We start from the raw sequence: 27,734 nt of genomic DNA on the forward strand, positions 1-27,734 counted from the left end.
TTTACCTGTCAAGTCACTGGCAGTGAAAGAGTTGAGAATGTTCAGCTGTTGATCAGGAAGAGGCTCAGGTCGATTAGAAGTTAAGGCTGAAGAATTTACTGTCCCTCCCAGAGCTTCTGTTTCATCTACCAAACGATCCATATAGTCCCTGAAAAACATACCCCAATAATTTCATGACTGCATATCAGAGTTAAAACAAAAGTCTCTAAAGCCCACGGTACTTACGTAACTCCAGGGTGATGGTTATATCGTTTCTTTCCAAATCTTGTCTGTTGAGCAAAGTAATCATAACGTTCAGATTTCTTCCACATATAGTAGAATGCTACACATTCAGCAACTGTTCTAGTTCTCACCTAACAAAAGAAAGTTAAATTTTTCAATAGAAACCAACAAACCCAATCCATTTTTTAGTAATTTTTTTAATACAACTATAGCTTCAATCCATGGGTCTTACTTTCTATCTCCCGAATTATGAAATTCTGAACATTTTATTAGAAAAAAAGTCTTTATATTTATACTATTTAATAATAAGGATACCTTCAAAAGGCCAAGGTTTGTTATTTCAATCAGAATGTATTAGTTTATAAAATAAATGTGTACCCAGAAATGATGCTGAAAATCCTAAAACACTGGCAACCTTTACTTTTTTCCTCACTGAACACTCATTGTGATTCTGACTGCAGCAGGAGTCCTTAACCCTGAGGGGTCCATGAATGGGATTAATGGGCATCTATTAAATCCGAAAATTATATGTAGGTACACTTTTCCGGGGTAAAGGGCTGCAGCTTCATCAGATTATCAAAGGGTTCCATAATGCAAAAGAGACTAAAAACTCTTAGAAAAGGGATCAGCACTCTACTGCATCTGCAATTTCAGATGATTTTCTAGCTAAAGGCAGGGTGTTTTCCTTCAACGTGGGTTTGGTTCACAGCTACAGGAGTTTGGTAACAACAACAACAAAAACAATAAAATTGGAGCCTCACCAACATGTCTCCACATCCAGACTAGGGCTGTTCAAACTATATGCAGCTAGAGGTATGAGTTCAAACATACAGACAAAATTCTGTGTCCTTCTCTAATAAATACTTTCTCCACTGCTTAATCAGTATCCCATGAGGAACTTTTAGCATCTCTATCCTGATTACTGATCATGACATAAGTGCATAACATAAGGAACAAGCTTTCTTTTTTTTTTTTTTTTCAATATATGAAGTTTATTGTCAAATTGGTTTCCAGGGAACAAGCTTTCTAAGCCAAGAAATAAAGTGTACATTTCAATAAACATCATTAACTAGAAGTCTTTGTGGTGAACATAGGCTTCTTGGGAACAGAGAACTTTCCTGTCTTATTCACTGATGTATTCCTAGTGCTTAAAACAACGTCCAGTAAATTGTAGAACTTCATTATTTATGGAATAAATGAATAAATTTCCTAAGTCACTGTAAAACTTATGTTTTATTTTAACTTCAACAACCCAGCCTTCTTTAAAAAAGTTTTATCTATTCACTAAATACTTCATCTCATCTTTGAGAAAACATAAGATTTTCATACATACAAAAAGGCATTAAACAATTCAACATCATACTGGAATATCTAGCAAAAGCAATAAGAAAAATAAAAGGTATACACATTGAGAAGAAATAAAACTGTCTCTGTTTACAGATGACATGACCATACAAAGAAAAATCCAAAGAAGCCACAAAAAACTCATGGAACTAATAAACGATTATAGCAAGATTGTAGCACACACAGTTAACACACAAAAGTCAATTGCTTGCCTATATACCGGCAATGAACAAATGATATTTGAAATTTAAAAACACAACATTTACATTAGCACACCCAAAATGAAATATTTAGGTATAAATCTAACAAAATACATGCAAGACCTATGTAAGGAACATTATAATATGATTAAAGAAATGAGAGATATAAATAAATGGAGTGATATTCCACATTCATGGATAAGAAGACTCATTACTGTTAAGATGTCAGCTCTTCCCAACTTAACCTATAGATTCAGTGCAATTCTAATCAAAGTCCCAGCAAGTTATTTGGTAAATACTGACAAACTAATTCTAAAGTTTATATGGGAAGGGCAAACAATACAAAACAAAAACAGAATAACCAACACAATACTGAAAGAAAACAAAGCTGGAGGACTGATAGTACCCAACTTCAAGCTTACTATAAAGCTACAGGAGTCAAGACAGTGTGATACTAGTGAAAAAACAGATACCCACATTAATGCAACAGAATAGAGAGCCCAGAAAAAGACACACAAATGCAGTCAACTAATCCTTAACAAAGAGTAAAGGCAATGCAATGAAGTCGTCTTCTAAACAAATGGTGCTAGAACAACTGAATAGCCACATGTAAAAACAAATAAAAAAACAAGGAAGAAAGGAAGAAAAGACACAGTTCTTAAAAACTTTCACAATTAACTAAAAATGGAATACAGATGTAAATGTATAATGTGCACAACTATAAAGCTCCTAGAACATAACATAGGAGAAAATCTAGATGACTTTGGGGATGACATGCCTTTTAAGATGTAATACTAACAGCATGATCTATAAAAGAAAATTTGTTAGGTTGAAGTTCATTAAAATTAAACACTTCTACTTTGCAAAAGAGAATGAAAAGACAGCCAAAGACTGGGAGAAAATATATGTAAAACACCTATGTGATAAAGGACTGTTATTGGAATTATGTAAAGATCACTTAAAACTCAATGATAAGACAACAAACCACTCAGTTAAAAAATAGGCTAAAAAAAAAAAAAAAAAGGCTAAACACCTTAACAGAAGACACCTCCTTACAAAAAAGAAATACAGATGGCAAATAAGCAAATGAAAAGATGCTCCACATCATATGTCATCAGAAAAATGCAGAAAACAAGATACATTACACACCTATTGCAACACCCAAAATCTAAAACACTGACAACAACAAATGCCGGCAAGGTTGTGGAGCAACAGGAACTCTCATTGCTGGTGGGAATACAAAATGGTAAAGCCAATTTAGCAGACATTTGGAAGGTTTTCTACAAAACCAAACATACTCTTACCATATAATCCCACTCACTGGCATTTAGCCAAAGAAGTCAAAAACCTTCAACCAGATGTTTATAGCAGCTTATAACTATCAAAACTTGGATGCAACCAAGATGTGCTCCAATAGGTGAATGGATAAGATGGTATATCCATACAATGGGATAGAAAGAAATGTGATAAAAAGAAATGCACTTTCAAGCCATGAAAAAAAATAGAGAAACCCTTAAATGCGTTATTACTATGTCAAAGAAGCCAATCTGAAAAGGCTACATACTATATGATTCCGACCATATGACATTCTGAAATGGCAAAAGTATAGAGACAGTAAAAAGCCAGGTGTTAGGAGTAGGGCTGCAGGGAGGGAAAGAATAGGGTGGAAGAGGTTAGAGTACACGGATTTTTAGGGCTGGGAAACTATGCTGTATGACACTATAATGGTGGATATCATTATACATGTAATGGTACATGTCATTACACATTTGTCAGAACCCATACAACACAAAAAGTGAACCCAAATGTAAACCATGGACTTCAGTTAATAATAATATATCAATATTCATTCATTAATTATAACATATATATCACACTAATGTAAGATATTAATAATAATGGAAGCTGTGTATGTGGGGGTAAGGGGATACACAGGAACCCTGTGTACTTTCTGATCAATTTTTCTGTAAACCAAAATGCCCGAAAAAACAGTCTATTAATGAAAAAGGCAGAAAATATTGACCTACCCATCTAAACACTTCAGAATCTTATGTTCCTTTAGGATAAAGAGAGATAATAATAAACAAAGCATACTTTAATGAAAATTATTACAAACTACTAGAATATACACACACATACACTTTTTTAAAAATACTTTATTTTTTAGAGCAGTTTTCAGTTCACAGCTGATTTGAGCAGAAAGTCCAAGTTCCCACATACATCTCCTGCTCCCAAACATGCATAATTCCCTTCACTATCAATTCCCCACCTCAGTGGCACTTGATACAATCAATGAATCTATACCGGCACGGGTTTATTACCCAAAATCATTTACATTAGGGTTCACTCAGTCATTACTTATTACATAGGTATTGAAAAACATATAATGACATACATCTATCAGTATAACATGATACAAAATAATTTCACTGCCTTAAAAATCCTCTGTACTGCGCCTATTTATCCCTCCCTCCACGAAAAATTTTGAAACCACTAATCTATTTATTGCCCCCATAGTTTTACCTGTTCCAGAATGTCATATAGTTGAGATCATACAGTATATAGTCTTTCCAGATTGGTTTCTTTGCCTTAGCAATACATGTTTAAAGGTCCCCCCATGTCTTTGTGGCTTGATAGCTCATTCTTTTTTAGCACTGAATAATATTCCATGGAATGGATCTGTCAGTGTATTTATCCATCTACCTCTCAAAGTGTGTTAATTCATCTATTCAAAGGACATCTTAATTATCTCCAAGTTCTGGCAATTATGACTAAAGCTGCTATTAATATTTGTGTGGAGGTTTCTGTGTGGACATAAGTTTTCAACTCCTTCAGGTAAAGACCACTGAGTACAACTGCCGGATCATATGGGAAGAGTATGGTTAGCTTTGTAAAAAAACACCAAACTGTCTTTCAAGAAACTGTCAACTGTCTTTTTAAGGTGGCCATACTATTTTACACTCTCATCAGCAATGAGTGAGAATTCCTGTTGCTCCACAACCTCACCAGCATTTCATGCTGTGGTAACATTTATAGTTGCTTTTAGTAACCAATGTTTCTTCTTTCAGCAACTGCAGTTCTGGCCACTAAAGGGAAACATTTCTGAGGCCACAAACCTCTGAATAGCTTAGAAAGAAATCAAAGTCAAGGAAAATGGTAAAAGACTAAGACTACCTGGAAAATATAGTAAATCCATTTTCTTTTCTGTTTTAATGTTTATTTTTGAGAGAGAGAGAGAGACACAGAGTGCAAGCGGGGGAGGGGCAGAGAGAGAGGGAGACACAGAATCTGAAGCAGGCTCCAGGCTCTAAGGTGTCAGCACAGAGTCCGACGCAGGGCTCAAACTCATGAATCACGAGATCATGACCTGAGCCAAAGGCACACACTTAACGGGAATGAGCCACCCAGGCATCCCAAGTGAATCCATATTCTATGAATATGACAACTATATGTGTCAAAAGATAGGTGAGTACACTATCAGCATTCCCAGGAGTAGGTGTTGGCAAATCCCAGTCATGTTTAGAGTAATATGAGAAATGTTAACGTCAGGAGAGCATTAACAAGTTCTTCCTTTCTTTTGTCCTAAGTGACTTAAAACTTATTTGTTTATATTCATTGTAATTACTAAGCAATCTGTACTAATCTGCCTAATTTACCTTATTCTTCTGTATAAGATGAAAATCTTTTCCAAAAAGCATGAGTGCATGTTCAAAGCTCCGGCATTCTTCTTCTGTCCATGCAGTCATTCCATCTAAAGAAATGTTAAAAAAAAAAAAAAGATGTATTGATTGACCTCACATCTTTTATGCAAATTGCTAGTTTACTTTCAGTATGTTTCCCCCTATAAAAGGCCATTAACTAACTCCTTCCCTCTCCCTGTACCTCCCTCCCTCCCTCTCTCTCTCTCTCTTTCTCTCTCTCTCTCTCTCTCTCTCTCTCACACACACACACACACACACACACACACACACACACAGTTCTGTAATCCAATGATTTCAGTTAGGATTACCTAAAGTATACACATTATAAATATTACTTAAAAATCTACAATACCAAAATACAAAAACTAGGTTTTTTTTCCCTGCATGAAAGGATAAGGATGTAATTTTTTTAACTTATGCTCATTGTTTTTCTAATTTTTTTTAAACTATAAGCATACATTTTTTTTTTTAATTAGAAAAAAAGGTTATTTCCTTTATGGGAAAAAAAGTTCCTTATTTTGCTATTATATCAAAACCATAGTGCTTTAAGTAGAGACCATGAGTAATCAATATATATTTATTTAGTCTTTTTGCAGAGTGCTACACTCTGGAAATCTAACAGGAATAAGAAACGGCCCATGTTCTCAAAACACTAAATCCCATTCAACTTCCCAGAAGACACTAACATTAATAAACTCAAATCTATTTGGGGCAGAGAAGACTTGGAGTTTTTTCCTCAAAGACATGGGAGACTACATCCCCATGAAGAATAGTCCACCATAAAGATAAAACATAGTTTGAACTCAAGAAAAAAACCCAGTATTTAGTTCTCAACATTAGGAGAGCTTAAAATAAGTTTTTTAAAAAAGCAACTTTTATAAGGAAACATTCCAAAAGACTGTCTCAACCTACAAGTTTAAACATACTCTTTTCAGCTTTTCTATTTTTGCCAAGCCATTTATATAATATTAGAGTATTATTTCTTTACCTACTTACTTAATGAAAGCCATGGTGCATGCAATTCACTTATATAATAACAAAACTACTGAAATTAAAGTTAACCATTTTCCTTGACACACACAAAGCAAAACCTAAGCGCTGTAAAAATTTTATTACATGATTACTAAAAACACCCTTCTTGTAATAAATTCAATGGAATATTTTATACATGTTTCTTTTTTATCTTTAATCTCCTTTCCATTTCCTGTTTGGTTTAAAAAAACAACTTTTTGTTCAGTGAAATCATAAAAATCATTCTTTTTAATTACTTTGGATATATTGTCATCTCTGGGGTCTGCTTTGTTCTGTAACTATTTCTTCAAGAAAGTGGAGGTGACAGGGGGGTAACTAATGTGTATTTGAAAAATCTCTGGTACGTCTAAAAATAGAGGGCAAGAAAAGGAAACAATTATTCGCTATGAAGATGAACACCGATCTTACAAAAGTGTTACAGGACTGCTCCATCCTTTATAATACTTTGCTTATTCTACTCCCCAAATGAGGATCCCCTGTCATTTCCCTCTCTTGATCCCAAGCTTTGCTTACCTTGAGATGCCTTTCCATTGCAGCAGTACCTTTCAATTGCTTCCTTTATATTATGGTTACACTTGAGAAGTTCATATAATGCCTACAAGAGAAAGAAAAAAAACTATTCAATAAAAATTATCAGAAATTCATACTTAATAGCATTAAAACAGACAAACAACCAGGACCAGTAACAGTCCTGACAAATACTGTCTGAAATGCTCTCTAAATATGTAAGACATGGGGCGCCTGGGTGGCTCAGTCGGTTAAGCGTCCGACTTCAGCTCAGGTCACGATCTCACGGTCCATGAGTTCGAGCCCCGCGTCGGGCTCTGGGCTGACGGCTCAGAGCCTGGAGCCTACTTCCGATTCTGTGTCTCCCTCTCTCTGACCCTCCCCCGTTCATGCTCTGTCTCTCTATGTCTCAAAAATAAATAAACGTTAAAAAAATTAAAAAAAAAAATATGTAAGACATTTGAGGGTATGTTTGTCCAAACATTTAGTCTACATACCTATCCTGATGATAGACTCAAGTATCTCAGAAGTTTGTTCATTTTCACTCTACCCCTCAGAAGTCACCCACTGGTATCACTCTTGACTTTATTTTTTATTGTCAGGCCATCTGAGCTGGGGAAATTTCCCTATTTTAGATGATTTTTCCAGGTGGGAAAAATTAGTATAAATATGGTCTTGTTCTTCACATCACCTACTCCCTGCCTTTTAGAGTGTCAATATAAGGAAACAGCAGCTAGCCTGGAAGAGGATGGGTATTTTAGTGACTTGGGTTTATAACAGTCTCATTGTCTACTATGAAACGTATCATTTTTTAATCCTGTTTAAGATTCTTCCCCTCTCTCTGCCCCTCCCCCACGTGCTGTCTCTCAAAATAAATAAACAAAAACTTCAAAAAAAAACCAATCTAGCTGCTAAAAGAGCATCTGGTAAATCAATATCCATTTCTAATTTTAAAAAGAAAGGGGCACTTGGGTGGCTCAGTTGGTTAAGTGTCCAACTTCACTCAGGTCATGATCTCATGGTCTGTGAGTTCAAGCCCCGTGTCAGGCTCTGTGCTGACAGCTCAGAGCCTAGAGCCTGCTTCAGATTCTGTGTCTCCCTCTCTCTGCCCCTTCCCCGCTCACACTATGTGTCTGTCTGTCTCTCTCTCTCTCTCAAAAATAAACATGAAAAGGGGCGTCTGGCTGGCTCAGTCGGTTAAGCGTCCAATTTCAGCTCAGGTCATGATCTCACAGTCTGTGAGTTTAAGCCTCGCGTCAGGCTCTGTGCTGACAGATCAGAGTCTGGAGACTGCTTCAGATTCTGTGTCTCCCCCTCTCTCTGCCCCTCCCCTGCTCATGCTCTGCCTCTCTCTGTCTCAAAAATAAACAAAAACATTAAAAAAAATTTTTAAAAAAATGGAAAAAAAAAGACAAAAACTTTTTTCTTCATGTTTATTTTTGAGAGAGAGAGACAGAGTGTGAGCAGGGGAAGGGCAGAGAGAGACGGAGACACAGAATACGAAGCAGGCTCCAGGCTCTGAGCTGTCAGCACAGAGCGCGACGCAGGGACTGAACTCACGAACTGTGATATCATGACCTGAGCCAAAGTCAGATGCATAACTGACTGAGCCACCCAGGCGCTGCAAAGACAAAAACTATTATATGTGTAAGCAGAAGGTTACTACCTTACTACAATAAAGACAACCTATATCAAACCAAGCACCAATATTCTTCTTTTTTTTTTTTTTAATGTTTATTTATTTTTGAGAGAGAGGGAGAGAGACAGAGAGCAGGCATGGGTGCAAAGGGCAGTGAGAGAGACAGACAGATGATCCAAAGCCGGCTCTGTGCTGACAGCAGACAGCCCAACACAGGGCTTGAACTCACAAACCATGAGATCATGACCTGAGCCAAAGTCGGTCGCTTAACTGACTGAGCCACCCAGGTGCCCCACACTGGTATTATTCCTAATGTAAAAACCTTAGATGATTACTTTCCATCAAAAGCAGGCCTCAAATCACTATCACTACCAAACATCTCTGAGTTATGGCTACTTAAAGACCAGAAAGCCTGATAAAAACAACTGAAAAATTATTAGTTTCAACAGCTTGAGAAAAGTAAATTTTTAAAAATTGGTATTTCTCTATATTAACATACAATTATAATAGAGATCCCATTTACAAAAGTATTAAAATCACGTATTTCAAATATTGAAGAATTAAGTTAATTAGATGGATGTGATTCCCAAACAAACAAAAACATTTGAGTGATTAAAAAAATAAAATAAATGGAAAGTCAGACCATGTTCTTGAACTGGAAGGTTTAATGTTTTAAAGGCACTAATTCTTGCAAAATTAATTTATAGTTTCATGGATTATCAGTACAAAAACCCAATGGGATTTCTTTTTGACAGGTGAAAGATACTCTGAAATTCAGTTTCTATAACTTCTCTATGTTACTTGGGAATTCAAGGCTGAGTCCAACTATCACTGGATATTCATTTCAGTTAGGATCATCTAGGCTAAAGATACAGGGTGAAGAGTATACAAGAGGGGCAAAATGGTATCAGAGGGCAAAACTAGGGGCATCCAAAAAAAAAAAAAAAAAGCCCTAATAGGTATTACTCCCAGCCCCATCCCACATACAATCAGGAGTATTCTGCATCTATAGGTACACAGTGCTTAACAAATGCTCCTAAAGCAAATTTATACAATCTTAATACAAAATACTTTCAAACATTTCCTGAATAAAGTTTGAGAGTAATCCAAAGAATATCTTTATTATAAAACCTACAAGTCTAAGCATAGAGAATGTTTAAGTTAAGTGACGTTATAGCTACAGATGGAATATATAAAATCATCAGGAATGAGATACTAAAGAATTTTCAATGGCAAAGGAAAGTAAGTGACTCAAATTAAGATATGCACATATACATAGAAGAAAAGACCAGAAGACATCAAACAATATGGAATGGTTATCGCTACCAGCTCTTGGGAATTTTTATAAGCCAGTATTTTCCAAGTTTCAAAAATCTATCAGGGGGCACCTGGGTGGCTCAGTTGGTTAAGCGTCCAATTTCGGCCTAGGTCATGATCTCATGATTCATGAGTTCAAGCCCCGTGCTGGGCTCTGTGCTGACGGCTCAGAGCCTGAAGCCTGCTTCACATTCTGTGTCTCCCTCTCTCTCCCTGCCCCTTCCCCACTCGCGCTCTGTTTCTCTCTCTCTCTCAAGAACTAAACATTAAAAAAAAAACAAATTGGGGCGCCTGGGTGGCTCAGTCGGTTGAGCGTCCGGCTTCGGCTCAGGTCATGATCTCACAGTTTGTGGGTTCGAGCCCCGCATCGGGCTCTGTGCTGATGGCTCAGAGCCTGGAGCCTGCTTCGGATTCTGTGTCTCCCTCTCTCTCTGCTCCTCCCCCACTCATGCTCTGTCTCTCTCTCCTTCAAAAAATAAATAAAAACATTAAAAAAAAAATTAAAATCTATCAGAAAAAGAGATATCCAGTTCACATGTAAGAAATATTTTAATCGAATATAAGAAAATCAAGAAGAGACTAGTTAGCTGCTGTTTCAACAAAATTTGAAGAATACCTGTTCATTGTCCCTTGTGTGTGTTCCTGCAGATATCCTATCCATTATTTTTTCATTTCCAGTTCTTAATGAGGTCTCAACAAGGTACTCCTTAACTTTGCTCTCCAAAACCACACCAGGACGCCAAAGTAGCTGGTCTTCATTTTCATACACTGATAAAGAAAATCCCATTAACATACTAAATAATGAACATGCTCATAGATGTATACAAACTGTTCTTCCTCTTCTTTGATATGTTACACACTGGGACAATTTGAGGACACAAGCAATTTGATTGTCTGGCAAGGTGAGTCCTTCATTGGTAAAGGTTTAAAAAAATTTTTTTTAACTTTGTTAAGGGCCAAGTGTTCCAGTGGCTAGAGCAAGTAGCTTTCTCACTGGTTGGATTTACTATCCCATCAGAAGGCTTTCTATGCCCGGTAAAATCTAATGTAAAACTCAGAGGAGAGGTTTTATACTCTCCCTAATGAGGGAGTAAAAATAACCTGTGAAAATTCTTTAATAACCTCACTGAACTCCCTGTCTTTATGATGATTATATACAGGTTAAAAACTGTAAAGAAATAAAACAAGCAAAGATCAATAAAAACCAAAATATCTGCCAATAATGAAATACCTAAGAAAGGTAGGTTTTTACTTTACTGATTTCCTCCCAAAAGGTGAATTTTATTTAAAGGAGGAAGCAAATTAATCAAAAATGAATGATTAACAGTTAAGAGATGTAAACTTTCCAAAATCTCTTAAAGAGGCTGATATACTAATGAGTGACATGTCACTCAAATAAGGTATATATTCTATCAATGTCCACATTGCCACCATAATTAAAGCTTCTACTTCACAAAATTAAGTAACACAGAGGCCCAAGTACTTATCCCATTGCTTCAAGTGCAATGCATTCTTCAAGTGTGTAATAAAATAATTTGCTGAAATCTCACTATGTACCAAGGACCATGATAAGTGCTTTACATTCACAACTGTTGTGAATCACCACAGGAATCATCACTCCCAGTGAGCAGGAAAGTTAAAAATAAAATATGCCTGTGAAATAATAAGACTGACTTTTCATGTAAATTTCTGGAACCAGTTTCTTTCCTCTTCGGTCAAAACTGGAATAGGTAAAATAGTTTGGGTTTATTCCCTCTAAGTATAGAGAAGGTATATCTTTCCTCCTGAATGTGTAGAACTGAGAGATGACTACCTCCATTACGTCTAATCTAAGAACTGACAGCTGCTAAGCATGTATTTGACTTCCAGGGTTTGTGTGGCATTTAGGTGGGCAACTGGGGCATCTGAAGGTGATCAACTACTGTTTGCTTCCCTGGGAGAATATCACTTTGAAAGCAGTTTAGGAAAATGTTGTTGGTAGGGACTGAAAAGGCTAAGAACCCTAGAGTAGCCAGTCCTTCCTTCCTTCCTTTAAATAGAGGATGAGCTAACAAAGAAAAGGAAGAAAGAGTCAGGAAGGGTTGTATCACTGTGACGCTTTGGCCCCATCATGTCATAAGAACAAATAAACTCATTAGCGAAAAGGTCAAATGCACATGGCCAAATCTACAGGCTTCCCAATTTCAGCTAGGGAAATGTACCTGTATCTTTATTTTCCACCACATTTTCAGAACCAACTGTTAACTAGGACCTAGCAAAATTGTGAAGAAAAAACTGATTACACTTAAGTAGGGGTGTACAAAACAAGAAGAATCCTTGTATTCTACCACCTTCTCTTTCAGGGCTCACACAAAATTTCATCTATATTCTTTATTCATTAAGAGTTGTCTTTCCAAGAGGATTTTATCTCTCAAATACTCATTATCTCAAGTGGTAAGATTCTACCCACTTCTACTAAAGTGGGATGTGGGCCAAGCAGCTGCACCCTCAGAGACGTTCCACTACTTTAGCAGTTGCCTTCGCATACCTGTAAGGCTAAGAAGCACTGTACGGAGAAAAGAGTGGTTCTCCAAGCTTCGAAGTTCATTTCGATATATTATTCCTAAGTCAGTCCCAAACTTTCACTGACTCCAAATTTATCTTTATACTGCCAAGGCTGGTATATAATCAGATAACTAAACAAACACATTAAGGGGTAACAGCCTACCAAATATTATCAATATCAAAATCAAAAGCCTCCTTACCTTTCTCATCACCATCATACTCTCCAAGGTATGGGGGAATCTCTGCCTGATATTGTAAACCAATCATTATTTCCTACAAGAAAATTCAGAAGTAAAAACACCCTATAAAAATAAATTCTGAAAAACAAGTTCCAATTTATTAATCAGTTACAAGTCAAAAGAAATTTCATCTTGTAACAACAAAATTATCTTAAGTTACTTCAGAAATGTTTTTAAAAGTTATGTTAGTCCAAACAGTCCACTAACTTCTGATGGTAATTCAACTTACTTTCCTCAAATCTTCAGGTGAGTTACCACTGTCTGTTTCAACATCTTCAGCTTCTGATTCCTTATCTCCGTCACATGTAGTATTTGCTTAAAAGAAGAAAAGTAAATTTTAAAAAGGTTTTTTTGCCCACTTTTGCAGCACTCGGAAGAACAGCTGGCACGTGGTACATTATAAAAATCTGAATACATGAGAGTAGCACAAATATACTCAACTTCTTGTACTATTCTCAGATATTAACACCAGTCAAAACAAGACACTGAAAATACTAAGAAAGTGTATATATCCTTAAAAATTTTTGGTCTAGTCATGGGGCACCTGGGTGGCTCAGTCAGTTAAGTGTCCAACTTCGGCTCAGGTCATGAACTTGCTTTTGTGGGTTCGAGCCCCGCATTGGGCTCTGTGCTGACAGCTCAGAACCTAGAGCTTGCTTCAGAATCTGTGTTTCCCTCTCTCTCTCTCTGCTCCTCCCCTGCTTGTGCTCTCTCTCTCTCTCTCTCTCAAAAATAAAGATTAAAAATTTTTGGTCTTGTCAAAGAGTTTGGGAAGGTAAAAGGAAAACCACTACAGTCACCTTAAAAAAGAAGAGAAAGCACTGGAGGTCTTATTATATACTAACCCAGAATGGGACATAGACCAAGATGCACATTAAGTCCATCAAAATTATGTTTTTGTGCACATACAAGCGTATATGTATTTGCATTTGTTAAGTGAACAGTTCTTCTACAATCAAAATACCTAAAAAAATAAGCAAGTTTCCAGATAAGAAATTATTTCACTTCAAAAACCTTTCAATATTACTGATATACATTAAGAGATAACACCAAGAACTAAAACGAAAAAATAAAGAAATAAATCGCTAAAAAATACTTTTTGAGCATCTGATAGTTTTCAAAACTGGGAGAGTAAAGAGCCTTTTAAGAGAAGTCCAAAAAATGTCCATGAAATTTCATGGCTGAAGAATCGTTTCCCATAGTAACAGATGAATCTTGGGAAAGAAAATATACAGCCTTGCAAAACTAAACAAATACTTTAGGTTTTTAAAAGACATATTAGTTTACCTCTATCCCAATAAAAAAAGTGATAATCTTATTTGGATTATTAAAGGACTGCACGTCAATTAAAGAAAACATTTAGAATATTCTGACAAACTATTGAATGCCATTAAGTGTACCTGAGCTAGAGTATCAATGCTACTATTAATCAGTAACGACTGGGTTTCTTACATCGTAAAGGCCTAGGAAAGAAATCGGAAGTTTCGTGGGACGTCACAGATGGTGTCAGGTCATCTGCAGAAGACTGAGTTTCCTCATCATCACCGGACAGCAGGTCTTTAGCAATTTCCTCCTATAAGAATAGGAATGCAGTGTTAGAGTTAGAAATTATTACATCTCATAAAAAATATTTAAGAATTAAAAAAAATTTAATAAAAAAATTATTACAACTCATCAATTTAAGAAAAAGTCTTCATATTACTCATAAATGTATTACTATGGTATTATGATACAAGTAAGAATCTGTTGAAGCCCCCTTAGTTTTGAGAGAAGTAAGTCTGAAATGCTCTTATAATTTACTTCATATACATAAATAGTGGTAACACTTAATATTTAATTACATATAATACTTAATAACTTTACTGCTTACACACTTTTAACAAACAATTTTGCGTAACTTATGGATAAACAGAAAGCTCATATGAAGCTGCAGGCTAAGTTTTAGTGACTTTACAACAAAAATAATCTTACTTCTAAATGATTAATAATTAAACTCAGGGCTTCTGGGTGGCTCAGTCGGTTAAGCGTCCGACTTCAGCTCAGGTCACAATCTCGCAGTTTGTGAGTTCGAGCCCCGCATCGGGCTCTGTGCTGACAGCTCAGAACCTACAGCCTGCTTCAGATTCTGTGTCCCCCCTCTGTCTCTCTGCCCCTTCCCCACTAGTGCTTGTTCTCTCTCTCTCTCAAAAATAAATAAACATTAAAAAAAATTTTTTTTAACAATTAAGTTTTCTGCCAACATAAATAAAACAAAACCAAAAACTTCTCCAAACTCTTCTCTTCCAATAATTTAAAAAATCTAACTAATGAAAAGCTCTGACTAGTGATATAACTTTAAAAGAACAGATTTGAATTTATTATTTAAGTATATAGTTATCTTGTGCCTGGTACCTAGTAGGCACTCAATATTCGCTAGGTGACTATAGTCATTAAGGTATGGTACAGTAGTATCACATTTGACTGGAAAGGAGGAACAACAAAACTTACAGGAAGAGGTTCCAAGATGTGGATTCCTCTCCCTGCCTGATATCTGAAAGGCAAGGAAAGCTTTCCAAAGACCAAAGAAAGTTAGCAGAGACCATGGTTGTGTGAACTTTCCTCAGCAGGAACTATGCCTTCCCCACAACCAACAATGTTACAGATACGTCACAATGGCCTTGTCTACTGTGGCTGCTGTCACTCACAGAGCCCAACAAAACAGAACTTCTCTCTAACCACTCCACATCTAAATCAGCTTGGTTTGAAGGCTTCTGAGGGATTTATTAATCAATGCGTTCAAGCAGTCAGAGGATCAAAAGAAGTGAGGGCAAAATCTAAGTTTAGACACAATATATCAACATAGGGAAGAAAAAATTGGGGGAGAACACTCAAACATACAAAGCAGCAGGAAGGTATTAGTACTTTTAAAGTAGTGTGATCAAATCCAAACAATACTTAAATTGGGTCACCAAAATGACAAGAGCAATGGGGCCAATAAGAAGTTTACATTTCAGAATTATAAAATGCTTTCAATTAAAAGGAAACTAATAAAAAACAGCCAATGATAATGGCTATTTTTGGATCTGGAAGTTTTCTTTTAAATGTTTGTTACTTACTTTGTCTAGTGTCATGTCTGGTAGTTCATCAGCAAGTTCACTTGGGGAGCTATTTGCACTGGAATTTGCAACTGCTGGAATTGTAGGTTCATAGCCATAGAATGCCAGTAAATCTTCTAGAGGCATGTTTCCTTCCTATTCAAGCCAAGGCACAAACATAAACTCAGTAAATGCCACAATACAGAAGTACAGATAAACTTAATGTTCATAAAACAGATTAACAAAACAGCAGTATCAAATCAAAGCCAAGTTTTAGTTTTTCTTTTTGTACTACTGCTAGAAAATAGGCTTAAAGACTTAGAGCTTTTATTAACATATTAACAAAAGCCTTAAAAATTAACATCTTCATTTTTATTTTCCAGCATCATTTCACTATTTTTTTTAATGTTTATTTATTTTTGAGAGAGAGAGAGAGAGAGAGAGAGCGTGAGCAGGGGAGAAGCAGAGAGAGAGAGAGGGAGACACAGAATCCAAAGCATGCTCCAGGCTCTGAGCTATCAGCACAGAGCCTGGTGCAGGGCTCGAACCCACGAACCAGGAGATCACAACCTGAGATGAAGTCAGATGCTTAACCAACTGAGCCACACAGGCCCCCCTATCATTTCACCCTTTAAAAAATTCCTCAAATATTTGCTTTAGTGACTTTTATTTTTTTAGCATTCACATTGGTATAATGATTTGCCTTGAAAGCATTCACAATTAATCAATCAATAACTTCACGTAATTTTTAGCTTGTTTCTTCGCAATTAACAGTTGACCACTTGGTTTATTCTTCATATTAATGAAATGATACCTGAAGGGAAACCACTGCTGAGCATTCACTAACACCAACAATATTTATATATTACTGTTAAAAATTATCCTTTTATATTACTACTATCATAGCTATATTCTGTATAGTTGTTTTAGGTTTCTCTTCCATAACCATCTACTGAAGTTTGTATCATTACCACCATTTTACAGGTGACAAAACAGAAGGCTCAGTTCTGGGTTCAAATCCTAGTACCACTTACTGGCAGCACTGCTTTGATAAAACCACATACTTTGGCTGCAATGCTTCCTGTGTAATGAGTACCTATGCTGTGCCACATACTGGCACCCTCTTCCCCCAACTAATCCATCAGAAAATAAGGAGTGTATTTCCTTTTTAAAAATATCTTAATTCAACTACTAAAGTGTATAGAACTATTTATAATTATTCAAATATATAAACACAAAACAACGTATCTTTAGACTAATTTTTTCAATATTGTAAAGATGTTTATGCCCATCTATTAAGAGATTCATTAAGCTTGCTTATGGGTTTAGTTTTCTTTTTAAGGCAAATGCCTAAGTCATGATGCAAAAAGCATGAAATGCTAAAGCAGAGTATGTAAAATATATCCTCAGCATATCACAAAGTGAGCTGAGAGAAGCCAGTGATGATTCTAGAAAGCCACTGATTGCCCACCAGGCCCCACAGGGAATTCAGGCTCTGGGGGTGCCCAAGAACCTGACCTTCACCTTTATAGGTCTACTAGAACTTACATTTTTCACTGTGCCTTATTAAAACAGATTCAAGCGAAATGAATTTGGAATAAGGTTTAGGACAGAATGCTACTTTGTAAATTTGCTGTAGGAGACATGTGCCTTTTGCAGTGACCATACCAATCATGTCACTCATGAAATCCTTTCAGCTTGGGATTGAAATCAGTTAAAAAGCTGCTTTGGTAGCATGGAGTCAGCACAAATTGAGTTGGATGGTCAGGATGGACAGAAGTTCACCCATGCCATGAGGAAACCTCGTGAATTATTCTTCTCCTGAATCAATGAACAGAACCCCTCACATGTGCCCAGAACCAGATTTAGAGTCTCCTTAGCCCTGCTCCTTGCAGACTCCATGCAGCCTATTCCCTTTGGCTCATATTGGTTTTAAGAGGAGACTAGGTTGCAGCCTTTGCAAACCACCTGTCATCAGTATTTCTCCAAAACCTCAGAAGTTTCAGATTCTCTCAGTGACCTGAGGAGATGTCAATTTTCACTCATCATACACAGGCAGGTCCACTTTTCCATCAATACAGAATTTACTGCATTCTAGATACTGTGCAGAGGCTACTAGCTATGGATAGAGAAAAGAAAATTTATAGAAAAATCCCTGCTCTCAATGACTGTAGTCCTGATGGAAGAAACTGGTAAGTTAACAACTATAATACAATGTGTTGGCTGCATTAATCAATTCTGGAAATAGCACTATACACTGTTGAGTACAGAGAAGGGAAGAACTACACTCTGGGAATAATGGCATTTCCTCATGGGAATACATGAGGTTAGGGAGGTACCACACAGGATGGAAAGACTGAGCTAAGTCTTGAAAGATGAAGAGGGATTTGACAGATGAGGGCTGTATACTAGGGACTCATGGTATATCATAAGAAACACTGACTGAACAGTTACTGTGTGCCAGTAGGCCAGTGTGCCAAGTGCTGGTATGAAAACAGGTCTTGCCCTTCTACAGTTTACAGTCAGTGCAAAGGGTGGGGGGGGGGGGCGCAGAGATAGTGACAATTCACAAATACAGAATTGCCAATTATGATGAATGCAATGAAATAAACAGGGTCCTGAAATACAGAATAATGTAGAGAATCTACTTTCACCAGGTCAAAGGAAAGACAGTGTCCTTTACTCCCAGGACAGTGGGAAGTAAATGGAGACTTAAAAAAAAAAAAAGGCAGGTGGGGAGTGCCATGACTTCATTTCTTCTTCAATGCTGGGCAGCTACATAAAGAAAAGTGTGAGAAGATGGAGAGGTAAGAAAAAAACAGGGAGACCACCTAAGAGCCTCACACTGGATTAAGGTAGTGATACAGACATGGAGAGAAGTAAATAGATGATACACATTCGGAGGTGGAATCAAATGAGTTCCGGGATGTGAGAGTGAAAGGGGGAGAGAAGGAGGATTCCCCAGATTTCTATTTGAGCAACTGCCTGCATGGTGATAACTTTTACTGAGATAGAAAGGACTGAAGGAAAGGTTTGTGAAGGAAAAAAATTAAGAGTCCTGCAGAAGACACGAGTTAAATTTGAGAGGACTATGAAACATCTAAGCAAAAGAGTCAACTTGGCCAGGAGCCTGGTGCTCAGAGGATCAAGCTGGGCTAAAGATATAAATCTGGCATTTATTAGCATCTAGATGATATTTAAAGCCACAGAAGTTGAGAGGGTAGACAGAAAAGAGAAAGGAATATATAGTTTATTAGAAGAACTTTCAGATATATTACCCTAAAGGCAATGGGACACATCTAAAAAATTTTAAACAAAATATGCATTTTGAAAGTAACATTCTGGGGGGAGTCCAAGAATGAGAACCTCAACTAAGGAAGGGAATTATCTGAGTGAAATTAAGAAAAAAGAATCTGTTTCTTGGCCTACATGATAAAGTGAATGTAAGTGACAGTGAAGTCTACATGAACTGCCCGTTTCTGGCCCAAAAAGGCTAAATACTTATAGCACCATTATGAAACAGAAACATCAGACAAATGAACTTGAGGGTGGAGGGTAGGATGGTAAATGATAATTCAAGGCAAAAGTTGAAGCAGTGGGCCTGAATGAGATCATCCAGAAAGGCCATACAGAGTGCGAAGACAAAATCTAGAGGCCTGGGGAATGCCATTAGTTAAAACATGGGCAAAGGAAGAAAAGCCCATAAATACAACAGAGGGAGATACTGGAGAGCAGAACTAGGTGAAAGCAGAATTACGTAAGTTAAGAAGAAACAACTATGGAGAGACCAGAGATAGTCACTTAAGTCAAATATCAAAGAGAAATCAATTGAGATATAGAGAGACATGAATTCTCTGTACCTATCAATCAGGAATTATTGGTGACCCTACAGACTATTGGGAGAAACAAAGTTGAGGACTGAATAGAGGGGGGGAAAAGTGCATACACTATAAAAAAAGAATCACTAAAGATAACACAGGTTAAAAAGAATTTCTTCTAGGGCTCCTGGGTGACTTAGTCTGTTAAGTGTCTGACTTGATTTTGGCTCTGGCCATGATCTCACCATGAGATTGAGCCCTGCATCAGGATCTATGCTGACAGCATGGAGCCTGCTTGGGATTCTCTCTCCCACTCTCTCTCTCTGCCCCTCCCTCACACAGTCTCACTCACTTTCATTCTCAAAAAACATGAACATGAAAAAAAATTTTAATAAGGCATTTAAAAAAAAGTTCTTCCAAATGTAGGAAACATATGAGTAGGACTTGCTATGCTGAAATAAAAAAAAAAAAATAAGTGGGAAGAACAGACTCAGAGCATGAGGGATAGAATTAAGAGTTAGCCTGGGATGTGGCATATACTCTAGGGACAGTAAAGAAAGAAGAAAGAATGAGTACAAAAGTTATATTTGTATGTGTGGGGCAAACAGGAGATTCTAGGTAGTCATTCATGAAAACCCTACTTTCTCTATAAAAATAATTATGATCATCTGTTGAGAAAGAAGGTGGGTATCTTAGTGGAAACTTCACTAATACAGTCAAGGAATGGCACTCGTTACTAAAAGGGAGCTGATGTTAAAATACAGAAAAGGTGAATCTAATCTCTGAAGCACTTTACAAATGAAGTTTCTATTAGAGCCTATCAACATCTTAAAAGTTTGATCTAGCACCTTATTCCAGGTAGGAGGATTTTTCTCGGGTATTTTGTTGACCCTATTTAAATTTTAAGGAGCACATTGAGTCTACTCATACTTATAAGTGAACTGTTTTTTAATGCAAAGGTTTTATATCAGAAAGAACATAAAATTTAGAGGCAGAGGACTCAGTGTCATTACCATAGACAAATCACCTAAAATCCCTCACCTCCATTTCTTTATCTGTAAATAAAGAGTATCATAATTTCCTTGATCCTATGATACATAACTTCACATACCAGAAATCAGGATGCATTCCATTACCAACATATAGATTTCCCATAGTACTGTTCGTCCCTGCCCCCATCTATATAATTTCTAAATCTATGATGCATTTCACAATCAACAAGGCCTCTTAACCAAGAAAATAATGCTAATACTCATCCAATCCATCTCATGGTGCTGCTAGATTGGTCAACAGAAATGGTCTAAGTGAAATGTAGATCACTTTTCATATAATACCAGTCTGATATCATAAAACATGCAGTATACACATAGCTTTTTTAAATAATTAAAAAAAAAAAAAACCCACAAAACAGGAAGGATCTATACCAGACTTTAAGTGGTAGAAAAGGTGATTTTCACTTTCTCATTTCACATTGAGTATCAAGGGGGGAATCTACATATTAATGTATAGAACTTTTCTAAAAGTGATGGCTCTAGACTATTAAAACCTTAGCAAAAATTAACATGAATAAATTAAAATATAGAAAGACATGATGTAAACCTTATATGTTCAAAGACATAAATGTAGTCACATAATGTATTCTCTACTTCTAAGTGCTACTATACAAAGTGGGGTTTTTTTTTTGTCTCTTATTTTCCATAATATCTAATGTAACTAAAAATTTATAAGCACTAAAATACAGGTCATATTTACAGACTACAAGCTACTGAGTTTGTTTACTTGCAGAATAAAAATTTACTGTAATTTTTGTATTTTTTAAAAAAAGTTTATTTATTTTGAGAGGGAGTGCAAGCTAGAGCTGGTGAAGGGTAGAGAAAGCAGGGGGGAAGAATTCCAAGCAGGCACTACGTTGTCAGTGTGGAGCCTGATGTGGGGCTTGAACTCACGAACTGTGAGATCATAACCTGAACCAAAATCCAGAGTTGGATGCTTAACCAGCTGAGCCACCCAGGCGCCCCTTACTGTAATTTTTAAAAACAAACATTAACATCAAGCCCCTAAGACTGTGAACATGTAATAATAGCTAAAACAATGTTCCAATAATAAAAGACTAATAAAATACATTAAATGATATAGAAATAATTTTAAATTTCTTCTAAAAATAATCTTTACTCTTTACACTGGTATCTCTATCTACTGTTTCTTTTATTCATTTTCATGTTTCATTAAACATCAATAAAGAACAGGGACCACATTTACATAGTTATGCTTTACTACACATAAGAATTATAGTTCAGAGAAACTGGGCAGTCAGTCACTCTTAGAAATAGCTCCTCTTGGGGCACCTGGGTGGCTCAGTTGGTTGGGCGTCTGACTTCAGGTCAGGTCATGATCTCACAGTTTGTGGGTTCGAGCCCCGAGTCAGGCTCTGTGCTGATGGCTCAGAGCCTGAAGCCTGCTTCAGTTCTGTCTCTGACTCTCTGCCCCTCCCTCACTCACGCAAACTCTCTCTCTCTAATATAAATAAAAACATTAAAAAAAATTAAAAAAAAAAAAAGAAATAGCTCCTCTTATCCATTGTTCAATGAGAGAAGATTAGGCTTCTAGATGGAGACACAGTTCTTTGGTCTTCACTAGAAGCTGTTTCAAGATCACCTGTATCAGGGCGCATGGGTGGCTCAGTCAGTTAAGTGTCTGACTTCAGTTGAGGTCATGATCTTGTGGTCTGTGGGCTTGAGCCCTGAATCGGGCTCAGTGCTGACAGCTCAGAGCCTGGAGCGTGCAATGGACTCTGTGTCTCCCTCTCTCTCTTTACCCCTCCACCACCTGTGTTCTGTCTGTCTCTCTCTCTCTCAAAAATAAACATTAAAAAAAGTTTTAATAAAAAAATAAATTAAAGATAACCTTTATCTTTCTGTCCCAATTTCTTTTTTTTTTGTCCCAATTTCTAAGAATGTGACAGAATACCAAGAAGCCAAACTGTCCAAGTAGAAAGAAGTTGAAATATCTAAAGACCTATAATTTTTCTCAATCTACAAATTCAGTGACAGATATCATTACAAAGCAAAAAAATTAATTACCAGTGTTTATTAAACAAAATGAAAATCATAGGAAAAGGACTAGGTATTTTTGTGAATAGCTCCGTAATTCTTTGCTGTTCATTATTTCTCCATATCTTCCCCAATGTCCTTTTAAAACCCACTAAACACAGATCAAAGCAGCTATTACTACAATCTCTAGAAGAATAAAACCTACAAATCTGAAAAACAAAATCTTAAGAGCCCATAAAAATCTCTACCAGATTACTCACACTCAAGTAGTAACTGAGTTGTCACATTAAATGAAATTTTAAATTCTTACTACTTTACTGACAAAAAGACTATTTGCATGTCTAAAATGCAGTCCAATTCATTTATACCATTTTCCTATGTCATGGTGTTAACTATGCTGTCTTCCCATGTTTAACAACACATAAACAAGGAAGACACATTACGAGACCACCTGAAACTTTTGCCACAGGCCCAAACTGGTGTCTTCACTTAAAACTGTACAAGAGAGAACTCTCTATTCTAACAAGCATTCCATGAACTTCCACATTAGGCTAAACACCATTTACTATACACATTCTTCCACAGCTCTCACTGCTTATTACCTCCATAGTTTTTTGGTCTTTGTTTTTTTTTTAATATTTACTTATTTTTGAGAGAGAGAGAGAGAGAGAGAGAGAGAGAGCGAGCGAGCACGGGAAGGGGAGGGGCAGAGACAGACAGGGAAACACAGAATCCCAAGCAGGCTCTGCACAGTCATCCAGAACCTGACATGGGGCTCAAACTCACAAACCACGAGATAATCACCTAAGTGGAAATCAAAAGTCAGATGCTTAACCAACTGAGCCACCCAGGCGCCTGTCTACCTCCATAGTTCTTAGCATATCATATTAAAATTCTTTGTTCCCCTTTGTCACTCCACATTAAACTGTAAGCTGCTTGAGTTCAGGGACACTGTCAAATTGCTCATTTTTGCATTCCCAGAGCCTACCACAGTCCTGACTTAATGATAACAGTAGCTGAATTCTGTTATTCTAGACCCATTCATAAGAGGTAGGAAGCAACTGCCTGCAAAAAGCCAAGGCAGAGCTCGAGACTTCTGGGCACCTTTTTTTTTTAATCAAAAGGCAACATTTTATTATCACCCCTGAAAGGAGCAATATGCAAAACTTTTCTTCTTAAGTATTTCACAACCATTTTATCTTTATATTCCCAAATCCGTTTGGCTATAAGTTGGTGGGGGTTTAATGATTAAATCTAATAACAATTGAGTTGAATTACTCTGCCAAGTAAATGAACACGTTTAGAAATTTTCAGGTCCACCAGAGTAAGCCTAGGGTCAAGACCCTGAAGAATGCCTTCAGTTTCCCTGTATATTAATGCAAAGGGAGAAATGCAATAAGAGCTCATCTCTGTCTCACAAAGACAGCAGAAGAGATTATTTAAGAAAGGGTCTTGTCTTCTTCAAGAAAAAGAAGTATGAAAATTCAAAGGATTATTATTATTCAATATTATTCCTGAAAGCATTTGTTATTCTGGTCTGATTAGAGATAAGGTTAACTTTTAGTAAGCATAATCCTATTTTTTTCAAGTGACCCCTATGGAGACCTCTCTCTGCAGTCCAGGTATAAATACTTGTTTAAAATCCAGTTCAGTTCAAATTATACTGATTTGGGATTTAAAGAGTTATAAACTACATTTATTCTTGCCAACTTTTAAAAAGATGACTAAAAAGGGTAGAAAAATGGGACATTATTACATTTAAAAATAGAATTAAAACTTTTTATCTTTCAATGTTCCTATAGTACTTCTCCCTGTATCTACTGCAGTGTTCAGTTAAACTCAAGTGTGACCCTAAGTAGAATAGTGTGGTATAATGCACTGGGCTGGGCTAGGACTCAGAACCAAGTTTAGAGCTGAAAGTTCTCTATATCCCAATATTCTCATCTGTGAGGTGACCAGATGTACGTATTTTACTGTGCTTCAAGAACTTAAAAACTAGATTAAGACATAAAACAATTTTGAAAAATTAAATGAGAATTTACTCATTTATTAGACTTTCCCTCAAAATAATGAGAAAATCCGTGAAAATCTTTAAAAGTTAGGTCAAAAACAAGGATGCTGAACCTAATTTTATTTCAGATAGACTGTAAAATAATTTATAGTACAGTTTCAAAATCTTTATGTTATTAAGATATGAAAGTAAAATCCTTTACCTTTTCTAAGTCTTCAATTTCAGAACTGAAGTTTTTACCCTCATCCATCATTTCCTCTTCTTCAAGAGTTCTTTCATCATCATAGTCATGGACCAACATCTCAGCAGTGGGGTCAAAATCATGATCCTCAGAAGACAAAGACCCAACTGGAATAAAACAAACTACATCACTTTACACATTCACAATGCTACTTACAAAAGAAAATAATTTGTGTTCTTCTGCCAGTCCCTTTTAATGTTTATGTATAAGGTTTATTAAATGCATTTACTATATACACTCAACAGGTTATAAAGACCATACAGTTCTGAAAAGATATCTAAATCAGCAAAAGAACAAGGCAGAGTAATTTAACAACACTTTAATAAGAAGTCTAGTCCATGAGAACACAACTTATAATAGTAGCAAAGTGATTTAAATGGAACAGTCCTTAAAAAATGATCTAAGAGAAAAGTTGAACCTGTTTATCAGTTTAATACATTTGTCTAAAAGCAAAAGAAAAATGTTACAAGGACTATGAATGGAAGATTTCACAAGAAATCTATTATACACTAAAGCTCAACACTTCAGGCAAAGAGAATATAAATTCTGCCTAATTATAACCCTCAAAGATACAAAACAATAGGAACAATAGAAATCTGGTTCCCAGAACAAATAAAAGTTTTTTTGAAGCAGCTATACAGCAAATCAATCTCTAAAACTACTGTCACTTTTCATGTCCACACTGTATTTCAAGCTCCCCAGCATTAACCAGACAGGCATTAAACTGTAAGAGCACACTTTTCTTTGGACTACTAATAATTAGTTTTTAAGGGTATGTGAAGGAAATAACAAAATCACATCTAAAAGTTTCTGGGAGATGTACCCAGTTGCAAGCTGTTTTGGCCAATTCATATTTGTTTATAAAATTGTAATGCTTTTTAATAGCAAATATGAAGTCAACAGGATACTCTTATAACCAAGTTGAGAAATGAATAAGATCCGCAATCCCAAGAAAATGAAACCAAATTTATGAAAACTGGAATTTTCTCCATTTTACTCTCATATCTAATTCAATCAGACCAGTGACTCTCAGAGCATAGAAGGAAACGAAGTACCACAATCTTTGGGTAGAGGAAAAGAGAAGTGGAAGGAAGCAGATTCAACATAAAAAGTTTGGTCTGTTTTTAGTCAAGCTATTTAACATTTTAAATTTCAAACATTTAAGGACAGTGTGAAATCATTACCAAAACTCTGAACAACACCAAAGATTTTTCACTATGAAAAAAAACCACAGACATAATTCAGTGATTTTGATTCTGAGTTTGAAGAACTGTAATCATCAGTTCTAAAAATAACACAATTTCTATGGCACTTAATTCTTTAGGAAGCTTACATTCATTATATGATGTTATGTTTTTAATGTTAAAAGATTATCTGTGCATTTTAAAACCTGTCGAAGTACAGATTTTAAGTACAGAGCTTAATTTTAAGCAAAAAGATGAATATTTATTAAAGAGCTCAAAAGCAGAACATCCACCATTACGAATTTTCTATTTTGAGGAATTCCTGGAAACCTCTGTAATATTACTAAGGTCAGGGATGAAATAGATGGTAACTTTTCCACCTCTTTCAGGCACAGCTCTGTCCTCTTTTGTAATCCCCATATCACTTGTCACAGCACTCTTCCTTCTTAAACTAGAAGGTATTCAATAAGGGCCAGAAAGCAAATGGCCTGAGGTCTACTCTAGGCTTTGTCCCTGGCTTGCTGAGGACCTGAGGCAAGTCATTTCAACTTTCCGGGCCGAGTCCAGTTTTTCATTTGTAAAATGCATAGTGCTGGCTTAGATGACCTCAAGAGTCTCTTCTAAGCTTTAAAATCTTTAAAATTGGGTAAATGATTAAAAACAGGTTATAAAAGTTTGTTTAAACACCAAAACTACACAATCTTCTTGCTATTTAGATTGTAACTTCTTAAAGGCAGACAGTGATGCAAAATGGAAAAATTCCATTATCATCCAGATGTTTGGCATCATGTATATAAATATTCCTTCCTGAAATCAGTTATGACAAAGAAATGCTTGTCTCAAAATTAGAAAAACTTTTTAAAACAATTTTTAAACGTAAAAACATAGATAGCTATTTTAAAAACAACCACAAATTTCTTCTACTCGGTGACCAATTGTTTTATACTTTCAATGATAATGAAGTGAGACCTTAAAAGACACCTAAATATTGTACAAAATAATACACAAGGAAACGGGCTCTTCACTCTAAGGCAACATGTTGTAAGGGAAGATTTCTGAACTTTTCCAGGCTCTATTAACTAGGTGACTCTCAATGGAGTTATTTAAAAGTCTTCTCAAGTGTAAAATAAGAGAGTTGGCGTAGTTCAGAGGTACTTTTCCTGGAGACTATTAGAGGAGAAAGAGGCAGCCAAAATGGGGCTGGAAAGGGGGTGAGAAATTAAACAAAGCTGTCCTCTCCCTGATGGGATTCAGGGGCTCCAAAAGCCCCAAAATGTATGCAATTATGCATATGTGCAGACTTCTGGAGACCATCTCTTGCTGTCATCATATCCTGACAGAAGTTTCTGATTCCAAAAAGGTTAAACACTGTACTAGATGATCTAGGGTCCTCTGACCTCAAAAATTCTGTATTAGCACTTTTCTGTGTCAAACTTGGAAATTCTATGTTTCTTTTAAGGTAGCTTTACCTAACTCTCATATTCCAATTTTAATAGAGCCCATAGACATTTCTCAATTATGAAAAATTTAGAAGAGAAAATAAGGGGAGATAGGGAGTCATGGTTAATAATCCATATAAGTAATCCCAAAGTTTCGACAAATTAAAGAGTC

General features: G+C 36.2%; 1 protein-coding gene across 3 annotated transcripts in view; it reads right to left on the reverse strand.

Moving 5' to 3' along the window:
* The window catches only part of MIER3 (MIER family member 3), a 72,840-nt gene that overhangs the window by 4,102 nt on the left and 41,004 nt on the right, over positions 1-27,734 (reverse strand). For all 3 annotated transcript variants that reach the window (XM_042987119.1, XM_042987129.1, XM_042987113.1), the window contains 10 exons: positions 24,901-25,046; positions 15,841-15,975; positions 14,198-14,318; positions 12,975-13,060; positions 12,707-12,779; positions 10,579-10,730; positions 7,013-7,094; positions 5,423-5,517; positions 226-353; positions 6-148 (listed from right to left, as the gene is read on the reverse strand). In XM_042987119.1, the coding sequence (XP_042843053.1) occupies positions 6-148; positions 226-353; positions 5,423-5,517; positions 7,013-7,094; positions 10,579-10,730; positions 12,707-12,779; positions 12,975-13,060; positions 14,198-14,318; positions 15,841-15,975; positions 24,901-25,046 (1,161 nt within the window). The remainder of the gene's footprint in view (positions 1-5; positions 149-225; positions 354-5,422; positions 5,518-7,012; positions 7,095-10,578; positions 10,731-12,706; positions 12,780-12,974; positions 13,061-14,197; positions 14,319-15,840; positions 15,976-24,900; positions 25,047-27,734) is intronic.

Source organism: Panthera tigris, chromosome A1, assembly GCF_018350195.1.
Source record: "Panthera tigris isolate Pti1 chromosome A1, P.tigris_Pti1_mat1.1, whole genome shotgun sequence".
Lineage (NCBI taxonomy): Eukaryota > Metazoa > Chordata > Mammalia > Carnivora > Felidae > Panthera > Panthera tigris.